Source organism: Hyperoodon ampullatus, assembly GCF_949752795.1.
Source record: "Hyperoodon ampullatus genome assembly, chromosome: 12".
Taxonomy (NCBI): Eukaryota; Metazoa; Chordata; class Mammalia; order Artiodactyla; family Ziphiidae; genus Hyperoodon; species Hyperoodon ampullatus.
Window position 1 is genome coordinate 41250756 of NC_136925.1, and position 22158 is coordinate 41272913.

General features: G+C 38.2%; 1 protein-coding gene across 3 annotated transcripts in view; it reads right to left on the minus strand.

Moving 5' to 3' along the window:
* CDK19 (cyclin dependent kinase 19) overlaps nt 1-22158 on the minus strand; it is a gene marked incomplete at both ends in the record, with an annotated part of 180061 nt that overhangs the window by 139816 nt on the left and 18087 nt on the right. Inside the window, 2 exons of one of the 3 annotated variants that reach the window (XM_079716931.1) lie at nt 2921-2982; nt 3337-3401. The exons of the other annotated variants lie outside the window; for them this stretch is intronic. Coding sequence (XP_079573057.1) covers nt 2921-2982; nt 3337-3401 — 127 coding nt within the window. The remainder of the gene's footprint in view (nt 1-2920; nt 2983-3336; nt 3402-22158) is intronic. 3 annotated transcript variants of the gene reach the window in all.

Here is a 22158-nt window from a genome sequence, read left to right on the forward strand (position 1 = left end):
TGGTATATCCAGATGGTGTGATGTAATTCAACACTAAAAAGAAATGAGCTATCAAGCCATGAAAAGGCATGGAGGAAGCTTAATGCTTATTACTAAGTGAAAAAAGCTAAACTGAAAAGGTTACATACTGTATGATGACAACTATGACATTCTGGAAAGGGAAAACTCTATAGACAAAAAAAGATCTGTGCTTGCCAGGGGCTCAAAGGAAGGGAGGCAGGGATAAATGGATGGAGCACATGTGAGAGACAGGAGGGAAGGGAGCGGGGCAGAACCATTCAAAGAATGACACAGCTGTTGAGAATATGACAAATACTGGTCAGAACCAACTAGGCCCAAGATGGAGGAAGACTCTACTTCCAGTAGATCTTGAGCCTCATTATACGCTCATTGTAATACACCCACAGGTGCCATGACAGTTCCAAGGCTGACCTTAAAAGGCCAAAAAGTGGGCAGTGGACCAATTCCTAGAAATCCCCATCCCTTCTCCATGATAGTTAGAATATTCTTCCCACTTTTTAGCCTATGAAATTACCCAGCCCATAAAAACTAACCACCCCACAGCACAGGGCCACTCTTGCCTTTGGAGACGTCTGCATTGTGCCTATGGAATGTGTAGCTCTCTAAATAAACTTGCTTTCACTTTACTATGGCTTGCTCTTGAATTTTGCCCTGCGCGAAGCCAAGAACCCTCACTTGGTTGCCCGTCCCAGGAACTCGCCCAAGACCTGTGACATGACCAACCTCTTGTGCCCCATTCTCCTGCAACAGGGGGTATGTTTAGAGCAGTAAAATTATTCTGTATGATACTGTAATGGTGGATACATGTGATTATGCATTTTGTCAAACCCAAAGAATACACAACACAAAGAGTGACCCTTAAGGTAAACTACGGATTTAGTTAATAACAATGAATAATAACGGCTCATCCATTGTAGCAAACATACCACTAAAGCAAGATGTTAATCATAGGGAGATGGGGGTGGGGAGGATAGGGCTGAGGCAGTAAAAGAGTATATAGGAACTCTCTGTACTTTCCTCTCAATTTTTCTGTAAACCTAAAGCTGCTCTAGGGACTTCCCTGGTGGCGCAGTGGTTACGAATCCGCCTGCCAATGCAGGGGACATGGGTTCAAGCCCTGGTCCGGGAAGATCCCACATGCCGTGGAGCAACTAAGCCCGAGAGCCACAACTACTGAAGCCCGCGCACCTAGAGCCTGTGCTCTGCAACGAGAAGCCACCACAATGAGAAGCCTGCACACCTCAACGAAGAGTAGGCCCCACTCGCCACAACTAGAGAAAGCCCGCACGCAGCAACAAAGATCCAACGCAGCCAAAATAAATTAATTAATTAAAGAAAGAAAGAAAGAAAGAAATTACTTCCAATCTATTGTTGGTAAATAGAAAATATCCTCCAGGCTTCCCTGGTGGCGCAGTGGTTGGGAGTCTGCCTGCCGATGCAGGGGACACGGGGTTGTGCCCCGGTCCGGGAGGGTCCCACATGCCGCAGAGCGGCTGGGCCCGTGAGCCATGGCCGCTGAGCCTGCGCGTCCGGAGCCTGTGCTCCGCAACGGGAGAGGCCACAACAGTGAGAGGCCCGCGTATCGCAAAAAAAGTGAAAAGACCAAAAGAGGGACTTCCCTGGCGGTCCAGTGGTTAAGACTCCATGCTTCCAATGCAGGGGGGGGGCGCAGGTTCGATCACTGCTTGGGGAACTAAGATCCCACATGCCGCGTAGCATGGCCAAAAAATTTTTTTAAAAAAAAGGGAGAAAGGAGAAAGGGCGTAGGAGGTAAAGTTGCAGCTAACTCAATGAAAAGCCTGAAACTCCTCTAGTTAAGAAGAGCAGCTTCTCTGAATAGAAGGAAAGCGAAAGAAATAGTGAAACTGGGTTGATTGTAAAATGGAGTGATCCTGTGTAGGGCACAGAGTAGAAACAATAAATATATACTCCCCTAACTTCACATAAGGTGTATATCCTTAATATACAGTGTAATATGCAGCCACTTGATATCAATACAAATATAATTTCCAGAAGACATAAGAAAACCATTCCTCTAATTCCCATTCAGAATCTATCTGAAAACTAGCCACGTTATTAACTTTAAGAATACAACACTGTTAGCTGCTATAAGTCTTAAAAAAAAAAAAAAAAACCCTACTCAAGTATCATCTGAAGAAAGTTCATAAATGGTTTCATAAATTCAAAGAAAGTAATATCTGTGATATCTGGCACCTAAATGGCAAAATATTTGTATTTTTAAAAAAAATCAAAGAAGTATTACCCAGGAAAGTTATGTCATATTATTTTCTGAAAAATAACTCATTAAGAAAGTCTCTGTAAAAACATATTTTACAAATGTGTGGGATCTGTTTGTTTCTCTACTGAAACAAGAACTAACTTGAGAGAAGAGCATATTAACAAGTTCTGAAGAGAGAGGTAATTAGCATATTGGAAACAGATCTTTGGCACATGGGTCTGTCCTCCAGTCATGAGTCATGGACTAGGCTGCCTATTTATTGTGAAGCAATCTTTCAGTAAAAGGGGCAGCAAGGAAGAATACAACATGAATAATGACTTGGATAACTTCCGAGGAAGAAATCGTAGTGAAATTAGGTCTGAGGAAGTTAGAGAGCATATACTATACATTATGCTAATGCTCTTTTCCTTTTACTCTTACTGTTTAGTTAACAGCAGAGAAACTGAAATTTAGTCCTTAGTTCTATTTAAAAAGTTTTCTATTTTTTATGGATTTTAGTAATACTGAATAAAATTATTCAAGTATTAGCTTGGCTTTACGTTTTGTGAAATGCACCATTATAAATTATTTTGTGATAACATTTGTGAAAACCTCTCACCTGTCACATACCCACCCCAGCACACACACACAATGACACCAGAAGGCAACACTCTGCTTTACCTTCTGCTGAAAAGTCTGCTACCTCCAACGCTTGAGGTCCATACACGAAGCCCTCCTGGAATCTATGAACACAGCAGAGGCAAAAGGCAGAGAAGTTTATGTAGATTTAAAGTTACACTGCCCAAAACATAAAATGCCAAACGCCTATCACAAGTCTACATATCTGCCAAGGATATCAGATTTTGGATTTGACAATAAGTAAATCAACAATATACTGATACCATTCAGAGTTCATTATACATTATGCAGCTAATTACATGAAAAAAACAAAAGTTGAGCCTTAACTAATTTATATTCTCACCAATATAGGTGATTTACACTATCAAAAATGCTAATAACAATTAAATTTTTAAAATCATGTGAGAGAGCCAATACATATATAAGGAATATATAAGAAATTAAGTAGAAAAATATACTTCACATAATGAAGTGTGATAGACTCTACAGCTCAAGGTACATTCTTTCTTAGGACCGGAGACTGCTGGGAATATAGGAGAAAAACAATTAGAAACAGACATGCATAGGGGAAAGGGAAAAGTAGAACTGTAAAGATATTCTAATGCCAAGATTTAAGTTAAGTCTGACAGCAATGTTGAAATGAGCCAGATATTACATATGCTAAGCAGTATAGGGGAAATCTACCTTGTTTGAATCACATAAAATAAATATAAGCATGAAACATGAAATGCTTTTCAGAAAACATTCGTGTAAAAAAATTAAGAATTTAGGGACTTCCCTGGCAGTCCAGTGGTTAAAACTCTGCACTCGCAATGCAGTGGGGCAAGCGTTCAATCCCTGGTCAGGGAACTAAGATCCTGCATGCCCCACAGTGCAGCGAAAAAAAAAAAAAATTAAGAATTTAATCAGGTGTATAGCTGATTCACTTTGTTATAAAGCAGAAACTAACACACCATTGTAAAGCAATCATACTCCAATAAAAATGTTTAAAAAAAAAGAATGAGATACAAATAAATTACACTATATAGCAAAAAAAAAGAATTTAATCAGGTAAAACATTTAGATCTCAGATTTCATTTCATTCTTTGCTGATGTTGGGCTTAAAGACTAGAAAATGCAGCTAGTATATGAGAAAAGGAGTCAGATAAATTTTACTAGCTATTAAATTTAAAAGAGGAAGGCATGTTATCTTTATGTAATATCGAGAAATCCTTAAAAATACCATCAAACAATTAGGAAAGAAAGAATGAAGCATTGTCTTAAAACATGATGATATGTCGGGCTTCCCTGGTGGCGCAGTGGTTGAGAGCCCACCTGCCGATGCAGGGGACACAGGTTCGTGCCCCGGTCCGGGAAGATCCCACATGCCGCAGAGCGGCTGGGCCCATGAGCCATGGCCGCTGAGGCTGCGCGTCCGGAGCCTGTGCTCCGCAGCGGGAGAGGCCGCAGCAGTGAGAGGCCCGTGTACCGCAAAAAAAAGGGAAAAAAAAACCATGATGATATATCAAGAAAGAAACATTGCCTTGAAGTCAGGTGGCTTGAATTCAAGTTCCAGCTAAAGTACTCAATTGCTTTGTAATATCAGGCAGGTCACTTAATCTCTCGTATAACAAGAGTTGTTCAATGAGGACTTCACCATCTCTGAGATTTATACTGACTATCAAATGAAATATGGTATTAATAATCACAAAATGTGGACTTCCCTGGTGGCACAGTGGTTAAGAATCCACCTGCCAATGCAGAGGACTCGGGTTCAAGCCCTGGTCTGGGAAGATCCCACATGCCCGTGCGCCACAACTACGGAGCCTGCACTCTAGAGCCTGCAAGCCACAACTACTGAGCCCACGCACCACAACTAATGAAGCCCTCACACCTAGAGCCCATGCTCCGCAACAAAGAGAAGCCACCGCAATGAGAAACCCATGCACCACAACGAAGAGTAGCCCCCGCTCACCACAACTAGAGAAAGCCTGCGCTCAGCTATGAAGACCCAACCCAGCCAAAAATAAACTTATTTTAAAAATAGTAATAATCACAGAATGTTATATTTTACAAAAATTTAAATCAGTGCATTTGACATAAATTAACAATTTAATAAAAGTTAACTGAGAAACACAGGGAATACAGAGTGCCAAGCCAAGAAATTTGGGGAGGAAACCCAAAGAAGCAAAGCAAAAGGCTGAGCTGGTCAAAAGAGCCTAGAGTAGCTGACAGGGCTAAATGGCAGCCAGCAGGTCACAGTCTCCAAGAGATGGTTGTATCATGTTACTAAATTAGCAGTTTGCCCAGTACTCTCTGCCTTGGGTGTATCTTAATTCCCAAAACAACCTTACAGACTACACCCTCCTCTAACACAGTGCTTGTGACATTTTAAGCTAAGGACCTGAGACACAGTAACTACTTGCATATTGCATATATTTTTAAAAACCAGAGATAAGAGCCCACCTAATAAAACAATAATGGAGCAAAGGCTTATCTAGTATGTATGACGTGCCAGGCACAGTTCTAAAGCTCTACAAGTACTAGCTCACTTGGTCTTTACAACTCTGAGATAAGTTCTGTTATTATCCTCACTTTACAGATGAAAAACTGAGACACAGGGAGCTTAAGAAACTTGCCTAAGGACTCCCCTGGTGGTCCAGTGGGTAAGACTCCACGTTGCCAAAGCAGGGGGCCTGGGTTCGATCCCTGGTCAGGGAACTAGTTGCATGCCGCAACTAAGTTCACATGCCACGAATAAAAGATACCGCGTGCCGCAACAAAGATCCCGCATGCTGCAACTAAGACCCAGCACAGCCTAAATAATTAATTAATTAATTAATTTAAAAGGAAAAAAAAAAAAAAACACTTGCCTAAACGCACAAAGCCTTAAGTGGCAGACCTGCGATTCAAACCCAGACTGTCTACTTCCAGACCACACTCTTAGTCACTATATCATCCAGACTATGGAATTAAAATCACACAAACCAAGCATTTACCTATAGGTAAAAAGTTCAACAATTAAAAACTGTTCTTAAGTATTCAATCATGTTATATATATTTTTCAGCATTTGTGACATTTCCTTGGAAAATTAAAATTCAAATGATTGTTGTACAAAATATGTTAAAAAATGAGAAATGCTTACAATACAAAATGAAAAGAAAAAATTTAAAAACAAAAAAAGGCCTAAAAAAAACTAAAGAACATATATCCAAATAACATTCAAATAATATTGGTGTTAGAGTAGCAAAATTGAGTGATTCCATTTCCATTTACTAAAACTTGCTGTCATATGATTACACAACTCACTAAAACATTTTTAAACCTTCAAAAAAATTCAACACAATGGATACTACCACATACCAATTAGGATGGCTACTATCAAAAAAAAATTTTTTTAAGGAAAAAAACAACAAGCGTTGGCAAGGCTGTGGAAAAATTGGGACCCCATGTACTGATGGTGAGAATGTAAAATGGTGCAGTTGCTATAGAAAATACTATGGCAGTTCTTCAAAAGATTAATAATAGAATTACTACATTATTCAGCAATTCCACTTCTGGGTATATAGCCAAAAGAGTTAAAAGCAGGGATTCTCAAAGAAATATCTGTACACCCATGTTCACAGCAGCCTTATTCATAACAGCCAAAAGGTGGAAGCCACCCAAGTCTCCATCAATGGATGAATGGATAAACAAAATGTGCTATATACATACAACAGAATAGTATTCAGTCTTGAAAAAGAAGAAAATGCCTGCACATACTACAACATGACTTAACCTTGAGGACATTATGCTAGATAAAATAAAGAAGTCCCATAAGGACAAATAATGATGATTCTTCTTATATGAGGTACCAGAGTCATCAAATTCATAGAGATAAAAAGTAGGATGGGGGCTTCCCTGGTGGCGCAGTGGTTGAGAGTCCGCCTGCCGATGCAGGGACACGGGTTCATGCCCTGGTCCGGGAAGATCCCACATGCTGCGGAGCGGCTGGGCCCGTGAGCCATGGCCGCTGAGCCTGCGCATCTGGAGCCTGTGCTCCGCAACAGGAGAGGCCACAACAGTGAGAGGCCCGCGTACCGCAAAAAAAAAAAAAAAAAAGTAGGATGGTGGTTGCCAAGGGCTGGGAGAAGGGGAAAAATGGGAAGTTATTCTTTAATAGGTACAGGGTTTCAATTTTACAAAATGAAAAGGATTTTGTGAATAGATGGTGGTGATGGTGACACAAAAACATTAATGTATTCAATGTCGCCGAACTGTACACTTAAAATGATTAAAATGGTAAATTTTATGTGTACATATGTTGTCACAATTCTTTAAAAAAGTAATAGGTGTTAAGTGTATAACATACAAAAAGGTATGTATAAAAAAAGATAAAGAAAATTATGTTAGTTCATCTTCCAGAAAAACTACTGTAAATCCTTTTTTTTAATTTCTTTATTTAATTTATTTATTTTTGGCTGCGTTGGGTCTTCGTTGCTGTGCACGGGCTTTCTCTAGTTGTGGTGAGTAGGGGCTACTCTTCGTTGCAGTGCACGGGCTTCTCATTGCACCGGCTTCTCTTGCTGCAGAGCACGAGCTCTGGGCTCGTGGGCTCTAAAGTGCAGGCTCAGTAGTTGTGGCGCTCGGGCTTAGTTGCTCCGCAGCATGTGGAATCTTCCCAGACCAGGGCTCGAACCTGTATCCCCTGCATTGGCAGGCGGATTCTTAACCACTGCACCACCAGGGAAGCCCTATAAATCCCTTTTTAATGTATATTGTTACATGGTTGAAACAAGTATACTATATACTTTTTTTTTAAGTATACTATATACTTTTTTTTAAGTAATTACTATCAATGCTATGCTTACCAATGTAAAGCCTCCTTAGTACTGAAATATTTAATTTTACTAAACGTTTAATTGGAAAAAAAAATTTTTAACTCAGAAGTTAAAATAATTAAAGCATTAATTTTGCACCAAGAACTTAAAGAGTATAATATCAAAATAATAGTTTAATTTCTCTAGGTTTCCCAGCAGAACAGCTTCTCTACTCAGAGTTACCAGAGTTACATTCTTGTATTTTAAGACTTTCAATCAAATCTCTTTTGTAAGAGATTACATATGTATTATTACTACTTAGGCTACATTAGTCTCCCTACCTCCATTCTCAATCCCTTTTGCAGCAGACATACTGGCAGCCTACCATATACCCATTCTCCCTTTCTTGCTTAGTAACAGACCCTAGTTTTACTCTGGGCAGCATACCCACGTAAGAGTGTACACTTCCTAGCCTTCCTTGCTGCTAGGATGGGTGAATGAGCTAGAAGTGGAAGTCATTGGATGGGACTTCCAGGAAAGCTACTGAAAGGGGATTTAGCTGTGTGTCTGTCTGCAACTTGGACATGATGAATGGCACTCCAGCAGTCATTTTGGACCATGAGGTAACAGAATTCATGCCAAAGGACAGTGAGGCCATCAGAAGGAACTCAGGTCCTTGATGAACTCAGATACTAGAGTCACCATACAAAGCTTCAGTGTAAGAAATATACCTCTATCTTGTTGAGACCACTTGTTTTGTACCTAGGTAAACCAGAATCTGATTAAATAACTCACTTTTATGCTGCTATCAGTGATCTTTCTAAAATGTAAATCATAATTATCAAAATCCTTATCTTGCCACATAGGCCCTTCCATGACTTCTTTGGCCTCTGCTTATTTCTGCAGCCTTACCTTAGCCTTAAGCTCCAGCCATAAAGAACCACATGTAGGATGCTGACCACAGTTAATAATACTGTATTGCATGTTTGAAAGTTGCTAAGGGAATAGATCTTAAATGTTCTCATCACAAGAAAAAAGAATTTTGTAACTACGTATGGTGACATACTAAAAAGAAATAAGGAGAGAATATGTATTCTGCACCCAGGATATGGTGTACTATCTATGCCATTAGGTCAATTTTATTAACTGTGTTACCTAAATTGTCAAAATTCCAAAGATTCCTAACTGTACTGTTGTATCATTTACTATGAAGCGTATATTTAAACTTTTACTCTGGAAAAAAAAGAAAAGAAGAAATTCAAATGTGATTCATTTCAAATCACAAAAATTCTGATATTAAGGAATATATTAGAAGACATCAGGATTCTAAGCCAGTTGATAATACTTAATTTCCTTAACTATAAAATATCATTTCTCTTCCCAAACAAACCAAGTATCCTGAGTGGATAAATAAATCTTTTTTTTTTTTCAGTACAACTTTTGAGGTCTTGAGGAGAAAAAGGCAACAGAGAACATTTTCTCTCTTGCAAGACATCCTTACAACAAATATTCATTGAGTATCATTTATGTGCCAAGCATTGTACTAGGCAGTTAAATACAGAATAATGAGCTCTTTGAAAAAGCCCCAAGGTACTAAGAGCGTATTTATCCTCATCTACGTGAGATGAGAAAGCTTAGAGGAGATGGCATTTAAATTTTTTTAAAAGGAAAATGAAACTTAAGAAAAAGAGAGATTTAATTTTCCATTTTTTATGAGCTCCATTTGTTTTTAGGTAAAATAGGAGGAGCCAGTGTCTTTTTAGTGCCCACTATGTAGCCCTGTACCAGGTTCTTTACACGGGTTCTTTACATTTAATTATCTCAATTAAGCCTCATAAAATTTCTGTGAGATACTTCTTAACCTCATTTTAAAGGCTAAGAAATATAATACATAATTTGTTAAACAGCTAGGATCTGAGCTCGGAAATATCTGCCTCTAACAACTGATACTCATTACACATTAGCTCTTAAAGTTTTAGATATAAACATAAAATATAGGGGCCAAGAGAAAGTTATCAATAAATAACTCACCAATTAACTTAGCTTCCATATGCTTCATCACTAACTACAACAGTTTAGCTGGGTATAAGGAAGCCACTTTTTAAATGACGAGGAAAAAACTGACTTTAAAGAGCACAACTGATAGAATCAAAATTCAAACTTTCTGAAGTAAGCTTTAAAGCATAAATAAAAACCAACAGCAGGGTTTCCCTGGTGGCACAGTGGTTGAGAGTCCGCCTGCCGATGTAGGGGACGCGGGTTCGTGCCCCGGTCCGGGAGGATCCCACGTGCCGCGGAGCGGCTGGGCCCGTGGGCCATGGCCGCTGAGCCTGCGCGTCCGGAGCCTGTGCTCCACAACGGGAGAGGCCACAACAGTGAGAGGCCCGCGTACCGCAAAAAAAAAAAAAAAAAAAACCAACAGCAAAACTTCAGAATAAATCTTTCTCATTACAATCATCTTTCATTCCCTCCAGTATTAAGTAGGAGATAACGTCTCTCCTAAATTCTATGTATGTTTTACAACCCCAATCAATGACCCTGAGAGAAAGCCTATTTCTCACCACATAATACTGGTATTTAGAATAATACCTCAGATGAGTAACTACATCCATTAAAAGTTTAGTAAAAATACTAATAATAATAGAGTCCAAACAAGAAAATAACTCTAGGGAAAAAATTTAATGCTATGACTGTTGTGATTCAACAATCCTTACCCAGATCTTCTCAAGCCTCAAAAGAGATGTATTATTACGACAGTGCATGTATCCAGGCAGCTCTTTATAAGAGGTTCAGGAAAGGATATAACCTAAAACTAAATAAGAAGTCCCCCGAAATGGTGGCACAAGACATTTCAGATAGATAGAATAAAGTGTCCCAACAGTGAGGATGGTTCAATGCAATGGTGAATAACCAAAAAAGCTTTAAATTTTCTCCTATGGGAATATTTTAAAATTCAAAAATTTTATCTATATGAACGTTCATGTTTAATCCTATCTGAAAACAAAAGAGGTTGGCATCAGCAACCTAAGTCTTTCTCACCCAGGAACAAATGCCTTAGCTCCGAAACCCCCAGCCATTAACCAACCAATCATATTTTAGTCACCTGGTTACTGAGGATCCTTCACTGAGTCCCAGAACTCAGAGTCCACACCAATAATGCCTTGTTATGCATATTTTTACACAACATAGAACAGAGGTTTCACACTGTGAATTTTACAGCCCTGTTCCCCATGGTGAGAAACACAGCAGAACCTGGTCAAAGTAAGATTCTACTCAGAGACCCAAATAACCCTTAATTCACAGTCAAAGAACCTCTGCCAACAACTTGCCCAGGTGCCTCTCCCACCGCATTCTGATCCCAATTCCTCAGAATAAAAATTTAAAGATTCCAACAGGAAATTTGTGAAATATAAAGACTAATGCTGGGACTTCCCTGGTGGTGCAGTGGTTAAGAATCCGTCTGCCAATGCAGGGGACACGGGTTCAAGCCCTGGTCCAGGAAGATCCCACATGCCACGGAGCAACTAAGCCTGTGCGCCACAACTACTGAGCCTGCGCTCTAGAGCCCATGAGCCACAACTACTGAGCCCGTGTGCCACAACCACTGTGCTCTAGAGCCCAAGAGCCACAACTACTGAGCCTGCATGCCACAACTACTGAAGCCCACACGCCTAGAGCCCTGCTCCGCAACAAGAGAAGCCACCTCAATGAGAAGCCCACACACCACAACAAAGAGCAGCCCCTGCTTGCCACGAGAGAAAGCCCACATGCAGCAACAAAGACCCAACGCAGCCAAAAATAAAATTAATTATTTTTTAAAAACCACTAATGCTACAGTTACACACCAAAACAGAAGCAACTTCTCAAAGGAACCTGCTATCCTCAACTAATTCAAGGGAGAAACACAATTAGGAAGAGAAAAGGACATGATATAACAGTTCTTACCTGTCAAAACAGAATTGAATTCTTACTTTTATACTCCCTGTCTAAATAAACCTGGAAATACAGGAAGAAAATAAGAACAAAGGATACACTTTCCACTCTGTAATTATGCAGTTGGTAAAACTGCTATTTTTCCTTTTATGCCACCTCACTGACCCCACAATTTGGACCCAGGTTCTGAGCAACCCACTCAGCTACCTTCCTGGCCTTTTTCAGAGCTGCAGGAGCGGGCTCTTCATCCCACTCATCCAGCTGGTCACTGAATCCCACCTATCTCCTAAATATCTTTTGACCTTCCTCCCAGCTTTGCCCCTTTTCTTTCTTTTTAAAAAATTTTCAATTTATATTGGACTATAATTGATTTACAATGTTGTGTTAGTTTCAGGTGTACAGCAAAGTAATTCAGTTATACATATACATATATCTATTCTTTTGCAGATTCTTTTCCCATATAGGTTAGTACATAGTATCGAGTAGAGTTCCCTGTGCTGTATGGTAGGTCCTTGTTGGTTATCTCTTTTAAATATAGTCGTGTGCATATGTCAATCCCAAACTCCCAACTTATCCCTCCGCCCCCCCCACCTTTCCCCTTTGGTAACCATATATTTGTTTTCTAAGTCTGTGAGTCTGTTTCTGTTTTGCAAATAAGTTCATTTGTATCATCTTTTAGATTCCACATATAGGCGATATCACATGGTATTTGTCTTTCTCTGTCTGACTCACTTCACTTAGTATGATAACCTCCAGGTCCATCCACGTTGCTACAAATGTAGCTTTGCCCCTTTTCTACCCCCACAGCTGCCACTAAGAAACAGGTCCTCCTCATTTCTCACCTGGACCTCTCTAACAGCCTCCTGCTCCACTCTCCTCCCTCTCTGGTCCTCTCCACCATCCACACTGCTGCAAAACGGATCATGAAATTCCACTCTGTGAGGTCACACACCCAACTGTTAGCAGTAGTTATCTCTAGTAAATGCCTAAATTTCTGGTGTTACTTGTTTGCACTTTATAACAAGCATGTATCCCTTTTACAATCAGAAAAGAATGTTTACTATTTCCATTTTGGGAACTATTAGAATCTATTCCATTTGAAATCTATCACCCCATTTCATCAGGTTAAAGGTCACATTATTTAGCCAGGCACACGATGATCATGCTCTGCCTTTCTCAGACATATTTCTAATCTCCATCCCCAGTACTTACTTTAGCCATACTGAATTACCTGCTGTTGTGTTTCCTGATATCCTAATTTTATTTTTTTAACCTCTTTATTGGAGTATAATTGCTTTACAACGGTGTGTTAGTTTCTGCTTTATAACAAAGTGAATCAGTTATACATATACATATGTTCCCATATCTCTTCCTTCTTGCCTCTCCCTCCCTCCCACCCTCCCTATCCCACCCCTCTAGGTGGTCACAAAGCACCAAGCTGATCTCCCTGTGCTATTCGGCTGCTTCCCACTAGCTATCTATTTTACATTTGGTAGTATATATATGTCAGTGCCACTCTCTCACATTGTCACAGCTTACCCTTCCCCCTCCCCATATCCTCAAGTCCATTCTCTAGTAGGTCTGTGTCTTCATTTCCGTCTTACCCCTAGGTTCTTCATGACCTTTTTTTTTTCTTAGATTCCATATATATGTGTTAGCATATGGTATTTGTTTTTCTCTTTCTGACTTACTTCACTCTGTATGACAGACTCTAGGTCCAACCACCTCACTACAAATAACTCAATTTCGTTTCTTTTTATGGCTGAGTAATATTCCATTGTATATATGTGCCACATCTTCTTTATCCATTCATCTGATGATAGACACTTAGGTTGCTTCCATGACCTGGCTATTGTAAATAGAGCTGCAATGAACATTTTGGTACATGACTCTTTTTGAATTATGGTTTTCTCAGGGTATATGCCTAGTAGTGGGATTGCTGGGTCATATGGGAGTTCTACTTGTGCTTTTTTAAGGAACCTCCATACTGTTCTCCATAGTGGCTGTATCAATTTACATTCCCACCAGCAGTGCAAGTGAGTTTCCTTTTCTCCACACCCTCTCCAACATTTATTGTTTCTAGATTTTTTGATGATGGCCATCCTGACGGGTGTGAGATGATATCTCATTGTAGTTTTGATTTGCATTTCTCTAATGATTAGTGATTTTGAGCATCCTTTCATGTGTTTGTTGGCAATCTGTATATCTTCTTTGGAGAAATGTTTATTTAGGTCTTCTGCCCATTTTTCGATTGGGTTGTTTGTTTTTTAGATATTGAGCTGCATGAGCTGCTTGTAAATTTTGCAGATTAATCCTTTGTCAGTTGCTTCGTTTGCAAATATTTTCTCCCATTCTGAGGGTTGTCTTTTCATCTTGTTTATGGTTTCCTTTGCTGTGCAAATGCTTTTAAGTTTCATTAGGTCCCATTTGTTTATTTTTGTCTTTATTTCCATTTCTCTAGGAGGTGGGTCGAAAAGGATCTTGCTGTGATTTATGTCATAGAGTGTTCTGCCCATGTTTTCCTCCAAGAGTTTTACAGTGTCTGGCCTTACATTTAGGTCTTTAATCCATTCTGAGTTTATTTTTGTGTATGGTGTTAGGGAGTGTTCTAATTTCATTCTTTTTACATGTAGCTGTGCAGTTTTGCCAGCACCACTTACTGAAGAGGCTGTCTTTTCTCCACTGTATATTCTTGCCTCCTTTATCAAAGATAAGGTGACCATATGTGCGTGGGTTTATCTATGGACTTTCTATCGATATCCTAATTTTATACATTTTGCTTCCTCTGTGTAGAACACAGAAATGTAACAAAAATCTTGAGTCTGTTCCTAATAATCAACCTACCTCCCACTAATAGCTATGTCATTAATCTAAGAAAAATAGACTTATCTCAACTTGCAGCACATTATTTCTAATTGTAGCCCACAGTACCACAGTTGTACCAACATACTAAATTCTTTCCTTCTAACCAGGGAGGAACTGGTGTTTTTAAAAGGATAAATTAAGAAGGCACTCTGCATCCATAGCCAAAGAGATGATATGGGAAAAGGCACAATGCAGAGTACTCAATTTGGGTAGGGGATTGAAGAGGAGAGAAAAATAGGGCAAGTACCCTGGATAAATCTGCAGCACAACTTTTCACAGAGTGGAACAGCTTTATCTGAAGTGTTATATATTTTCATCAAGTAAAAGCATAATAAGTTAAATTGGAAAATAGTACGAATATTTATATTACTTTCCCTCCTTCTTTTAGCATGAAAATTCAAAAGTTGGCCACTTTTTCAAAGCACATGATTGGTTTCACCTTCCTTCAGTTTCTTCTACTACGTAAACAAGTACAAACAACCATATGGAAATTACAGAGACTATGTGTAACTTAATGAAATCTCTTCTTCTGATTATAAATTATACACAATTCTCTCTTTCAAACCACATTAAATACAGAAACAAAACCAAGATCTTTAAAACTACAAACCAAACACATGAAAACAAGTCAAAACATTCCTTTCATTTGACTGTGTAACTGGGTAAAATAAAACCAGCAAAGTGCATTGCCCAATACAGATTTCTACCTAAAGAAATAAATCAAGAAAAAGGTAGGGCTTCCCTGGTGGCGCAGTGGTTAAGAATCCGCCTGCCAATGCAGGGGACACAGGTTCAAGCCCTGGTCTGGGAAGATCCCACATGCCACGGAGCAACTAAGCCTGTGTGCCACAACTACTAAGCCTGTGCTCTAGAGCCCGCGAGCCACAACTACTGAGCCCGTGTGCCACAACTACTGAAGCCCACGCACCTACAGCCCGTGCTCTGCAAAGAGAAGTCACTGAAATGAGAAGCCCGCGCACCGCAACAAAGAGTAGCCCCTGCTCGCAACTAGAGAAAGCCCGCGCGCAGCAACGAAGACCCAGTGCAGCCAAACATAAATAAATGAATAAATTTATTAAAAAGAAAAAGATAGGGAAAGAGGGATGGGGACAAGGACAGTTCAATAGGTTACCAATGGCTGAGGAGCAAATCTAAGGATTTTCATACTTTTTGTGCTACATTATATAATCTTCATTCTATTAAAAGAACAAAATTACAATGTTCTTACCTGTAATAATGGTATTATGGTTATGCAGGAGACTGTGTTTATTTTTAGGAGAGGCATGCTGAAATATTAAAGGCTATAGTGCCATGATGATTGCAACTTAGTTTCAAGTGGCTCAGAAAATACATATACATATGTACAAACATATTTACAGACAAAGCAAATATAGCAATCTGTTAATTATTTAATCTGGACCTGAGGATGGCAAACTACACCCCAAGCCAAATCCAGCTGAGCCTGTTTTTGTAAATAAACTTTTACTAGGACACTGCCATGCCCTTTCATTAACCTGTTGTCTACAGCTGCTTTCTCTCTACAACTCCAGAAGTAATAATTGTAACAGAGATCATATGGCCTCCAAAGCCTAAAATATTTACTGGCCCTTTACATAAGTACAGAAAATATCTGGCCTTTTATGGAAGAAATTTTGCTAACTCCTATGTAGACAGTGGATATACAGGTGATCACAGAACCAAGTCTTTAAGCTTTTCTGTATGTTTGAATTTTTTTACAATAAAAAGTTGGAAATACATACAGTTTTATACACAAATCTTTTGATTTCTTCAGAATACAGACAAATATGGAAACAGATCATTGAAAAAGAGAGCTTGGACACAATCATAATACTGATATGATACTAAAAAGTGTTATGCAGTTTTTAGTGCAAAAGGAACAACTTTTTAGGACAGCAATTTGGTGATATCTAATTTTAAACACTCCTACCCTATACCTATCCTACAAAAATACACAAGTGTGAAAAGATTAGTAGCAGTGCTTGTTATCTGTCAGACCCTTCACATGTCATGCAATCCTCACAACAACCCTATGAGGTAAGTAAGGACCACTATTCTCCCCATTTTACATATGAGGAAACTAAGACATAGAGTTAATTTGCCCAAGTCACACAGCTAATGGTTTCACTGGGATTATGAATTCAGATAAAACTTCAAAGCTCAATAATAATCACCATACAACACTGCCTGTTGAAAAAAAGGACAAAGGAAGTAAATGCAAAATAACCAAAAGATGAATACATAGAACCAATACACAATGAAGACATTCAACCTCCCTGGTAATAAAATAATAATAATATAAATGAAAGCAAAATATCATCCGCGTGTCAGCTTAGATAAGGAGAAAAAGTCTAATGTGGGCAAGAGTAAGGAGAAAGAAGCAGCACCGTGCCCTTTTGATAGACGTGTAAGTAAAGTCAACCTACTTGGAGAAAAGAGTGTGGCAATATGTTCCTAAATTCTAAATGGGCATACCTTGTGATCCAACAATTCTGCTTCTAAGAATTTATTCTAAAAGGATAGTCAGACAAGTGGGCAAACATAATAAGCATTATTTGCTACAGTAAAACAAAAATAAAAACCCGGAAACAACATAAATGTTTATTAATAATAGAAAAATACAGACAATGGAATACCATAAAGCAGTTCAAAATGATTATATAAACCTGTCACTAACAGAAAGGTACCAACATATAGCATTTAGATATTTAAAAAGAACAGATTAAAACCACATATGAAGGATGATCCTACTTCTGTAATTTTTTTTTTAAAGGTGAGTATGTTTGTATACAGACCACAAATGGATGAAAAGATGTCAGGAAGGAAATGCACCAAAATATTAAGTAATTATCTCTAGATGGTGGGATTTTGAATGTTTCTTACTTCCTCCCTTATTTCTTTCCTTATTATCTAATTACTTTTGCACATTGTATAACTTTTATAATTATTTTTAAAAACCAGTCAATTTTTGTGTGTGTGTGTGTGGTACGTGGGCCTCTCACTGTTGTGGTCTCTCCAGTTGCGGAGCACTGGCTCCGGACGCGCAGGCTCAGCGGCCATGGCTCATGGGCCCAGCTGCTCCGCGGCATGTGGGATCTTCCCGGACCGGGGCATGAACCCGTGTCCCCTGCATCGGCAGGCAGACTCTCAACCACTGCACTACCAGGGAAGCCCCCAAACCAGTCAATTTTAAATATTTGCTTTTTACATCTCAATAATTACTATTTCCTTATTTATAACATGCAGTGTGTATTTAATTAAGGAGTTCAGAACAATTTGTTAAGGACTTAATGAGACTCTAGAAATAAAGAGATACTAAATAGCCAATGATCACCAAAATTTCATGTTAAAAAATTAATGGTAATAGGATTAACACATATATTTTTGATAGTATAAAAGCATCATCTCCTTTATTCCTCACAACTCATTTCCCATTTTTACATACTTCTGTTTTCAGACCCTAATCCTTTCCAGTTCTTCCCAAGGTATTAAAAAAACTTTTTATACACGTTTAGAATTTATCTTGCCCAAACACCTCCAGATCTCTGAGTTTATTATTTCTTTCACCTCTACACTATGTATTTACCACTCATCCTACTAAACTAAAAATCACCTCTCTGTCTGGCTCACTCTTCATCCTTCAAAACTCAGCTCTCATAGGCTTTCCCTGCTCTTGGAAGCTTTCCAAATCACCCGCACAGTCCTGGGTCAGTTCAGTGTCCCTCCTGGTTACCCCCACAGCATCCTGTGCACACTGGTAAAACAGAATTTATAGCCCTGTATTGTAATCTATTTCATTCTCTCACTAGATTGTAAGAAAAGGAACTGTCTTCTATCCTTATACTCCTAATTCCTGCATAGGGTTATTCAGTAAGAGTCAAATAAATGAGTGAATGATATTGCTTGTTAACTTTTTTCACTGTATATTTTTAATTTAGCCCAATATACTATAAATCCTTAAAGGATGGAACTTTGTCACATGTCCCTTTGCTTTAAAAAAATTTTTTTAATTGGAAAAAAAATACTATCAGACCTAAATATAAGACCTAAAACTACAAAACTCTTAGAAGAAAACAAAAAAGTAAATCTTTGCAACCTTAGATCAAGCAGCAGTTTCCTAGTACAAGCAGCAAAAGAAAAAAACATAAATTGGACATCATCAAAATTAAAACCTTTTGTGCTTCAAAGGACACCATCAAGAAAGTGAAAAGGCAATCCACAAAATGAGAGAAAATATTTGCAAATCATAAATCAGATAAGGGCCTAGCATCCAGAATATATAAAGAACTCTTAAAACTCAACAACAACAACAAAGAATAAAAAGACAGCCCAATTTAAAAAATGGGAAAGGGATTTGAACAGACATTTCTCCAAAGACTATACACAAATGGCCAAAAAGCACATGAAAAGATGCCCAATATCATTAGTTATTAGGGAAATACAAATCAAAACCACAATGAGATACCATTTCATACTCACTAGGATGGCTAAAATAGAAAAGACAGATAATACCAAATGCTAACAAAGGAATTGGAACCCTCACACATTGCATTTCGGAATGTAAGATGGTGCAGCGGCTTTGCAAAACAGTCTGGTAGTTCCTCAAAAGGTTAAATATAGAGTTAACATACAACCTTAGGTTCCACTCTTAGCAATTCCACTCTTAGGTATAGACCCAACAATTTAAAACATATGGTCAAACAAAAACTTCTACATAAATGTTCATAGCAGCATTATTTACAATAGCCAAAAAGTGGAAGCTACCCACATAACCATCAACTGATGAATGCATAAACAAAATATGGTATATCCACACAATGGGATAATCTTCGGCCACTTACAAGAGTGAGGTACTCATACATCCTACAACATGAATGAACTTTGAAAACATTATGCTAAGTGAAAGAAGTCAGAAATAAATCACATACAGTATGATTTCAATTATATGAAATGTCCAGATTAGACAAATCCATAGAGATAGAAGTAGATTAGTGGTTGCCAGGAGCTAGGAGAATGGAGAAATAGGGAATATTGCTAATGGGTAAAGGGCTTCTTTTGGGGGTGATGAAATGTTCTAAAATTAGATACTGATAATGATTACACAACTCTGTGAGTATACTAAAACCACTAGGTTGTCAAAAAATAAATTAAAAGCCTCTGCTATAATGGACCTAAATAAATATTTTACTGATGAAAATACAGTAACTTATCAAGCAATCAATATCTTAGAAAGTTTATGGAAAAGTGCACCCTGACAACTGACAATAAGTAATTTGCCTTCATCAATCTCTTCATTAATCATCATGGATGCTCCACAGGCAAATAGTTCTCATTACATTTATATTAGACATCTTGTTATGGATAAGAATGTTGGGGTAGGAATTAGAAAAGGACACCAATATATTAGAAACTGAAACATACTATGTGATCTTAAGGGAGGTATTTAGTGTTTCTGGACTTCTTTTAAGACAAGCGATTTAACAAGATATAAGATTCCATGATTTTTTTTTTTTCTTTGACCGTGCAACATGTGGGATCTTAGTTCCCCAACCAGGGCTTGAACCTGCGCCCCTGCACTGGAAGCACAGAATCTTAACTGCAATCACTACCTTTAAGTACATCTGGAAAGAGATTTTTAAGTTTTTAATTAAATTATGTTCTTAAAACACCAACTTTATGCAGATCAATATAGTAATACTAGGCAATACTAGGAAACACCAGTTCACTTTGAAGTTCCTAATCATAATCTCCAGTTTGAAGTCAAATATTGTTGAGCACAGTTTGATTTATGTACTCTCTCCTCTTTTCACTTTATATTTTTCACTTTAGAAATTCCCTCTCTCAGGGACTTCCCTGGTGGCACAGTGGTTAAGAATCCACCTGCCAATGCAGGGAACACGGGTTCAAGCCCTGGTCTGGGAAGATTCCACATGCCACAGAGCAACTAAGCCCATGTGCCACAACTACTGAGCCTACGAGCCACAACTACCGAAGCCTGAAGGCCTAGAGCCTGTGCTCCGCAACAAATAGAAACCACCGCAATGAGAAGCCTGCACACTCAATGAAGAGTAGCCCCTGCTCTCACAACTAGAGAAAGTCCATGCATAGCAACAAAGACCCAATGCAGCCAAAAATTAATTAATTATTTTTTAAAAAAGAAATTCCCTCTCTCAGAAAAACAAAGTTTTAACTAAATATCTGTTGATCACGGTGCTAATTGTAATAATAAAAAGTTACAACCTAAGCATCAATCAACAAAGTAAACTGGTTAAACAATTAGTGGCACATCTATATGGAGAAAGTCATTAAAAACGTAGAACAGTGACTTTCTGAGGAAAGAAGGTCAGAAAACAGACTTTTAACCCAAACCCTCAAGAATAACTGCATATAATTGACGCTATTATTGATGGAAGGTTTGTATATGGGAATGGTATAGATTTTCTTGAAAAGAAAACCACTGCTGAAAAAGAACATTTCATGAATTGAGACAATATCCATTATATATTGTTAATCAGAAAACACAAGTTACCAAAAATCATGTAGAATATGATCACATTCTTGAGAAAATAAAAGTATATATTTGCTCAGAAAAACATGTATAAAAATATATACTAGGGGCTTCCCTGGTGGTGCAGTGGTTGAGAGTCCGCCTGCCGATGCAGGGGACATGGGTTCGTGCCCCGGTCTGGGAAGATCCCACATGCTGCGGAGCGGCTAGGCCCGTGGGCCATGGCCGCTGGGCCTGCGCGTCCGGAGCCTGTGCTCCGCAACGGGAGAGGCCACAAGAGTGAGAGGCCGCGTACCGCAAAAAAAAAAAAAAAAAAAAATATATATATATATATATATATACTACACCATTCATAGTGTTCATCTATGAATTATTTGAATCCCTTTGCTTATCTTTATTTTTTTTCCAGCTTTGAGAATTATATAAATTTAAGGTGTACAATGTGATGATTTATGTGTATATACTGCTGATTATCACAATAGGGTAGTTAACACATCCATTATCTCACAGTTAACAATTTGTGTGTGTGTACTTATCTTTAATTTTTCTTAAACATGTTCTATTTATAAGAAGAAAATTTTAATTAAAATAAATAAGACTCTCCTCTTTCATTTATTTTCTTTATTTTGAAGGCTTAAAGTAAAATAGCCCATCATGGAATCCATTTTTCTTTCCTAATATAATAAAGTTTCTTATAACAATTAATTGTAGATGGGGAAAAAAATTATATCTTCCTGCTGAACCTAATAAGGTTAATCTTTATTCTCAAAACTACAAGGTGACTATAATTTTTACTCAGTACCTACCCTTTTTATTTGCTAATTTAAGCCTCAGGGAAATTTACTGAGGAAACCCCCTTATATTTTTGGAGAAAAAATAAACCAATACTTTGGTGGGGACTTTTATACTCCTCATAGCAACCACATGAGATGGTAATTTATCATCATATAAATTTTACAGGTGGAGAAACTGAGATTCAGATATATTTTACCAAAATACCACAGCTAGAGAGTATTAGCCCAGATTTGAAATGAATTTCCAGTTCCAAGGTTTCCTTATACCACAATTGTATCTTTATATCTTTATCTTTAATTGAGAATCAGAAGTAAAAATTCCTCTCTGAGAAAGGAAAATTCAAGTGGTTCTTTAAGAAGGAATAAACTTTATTTAAATCATT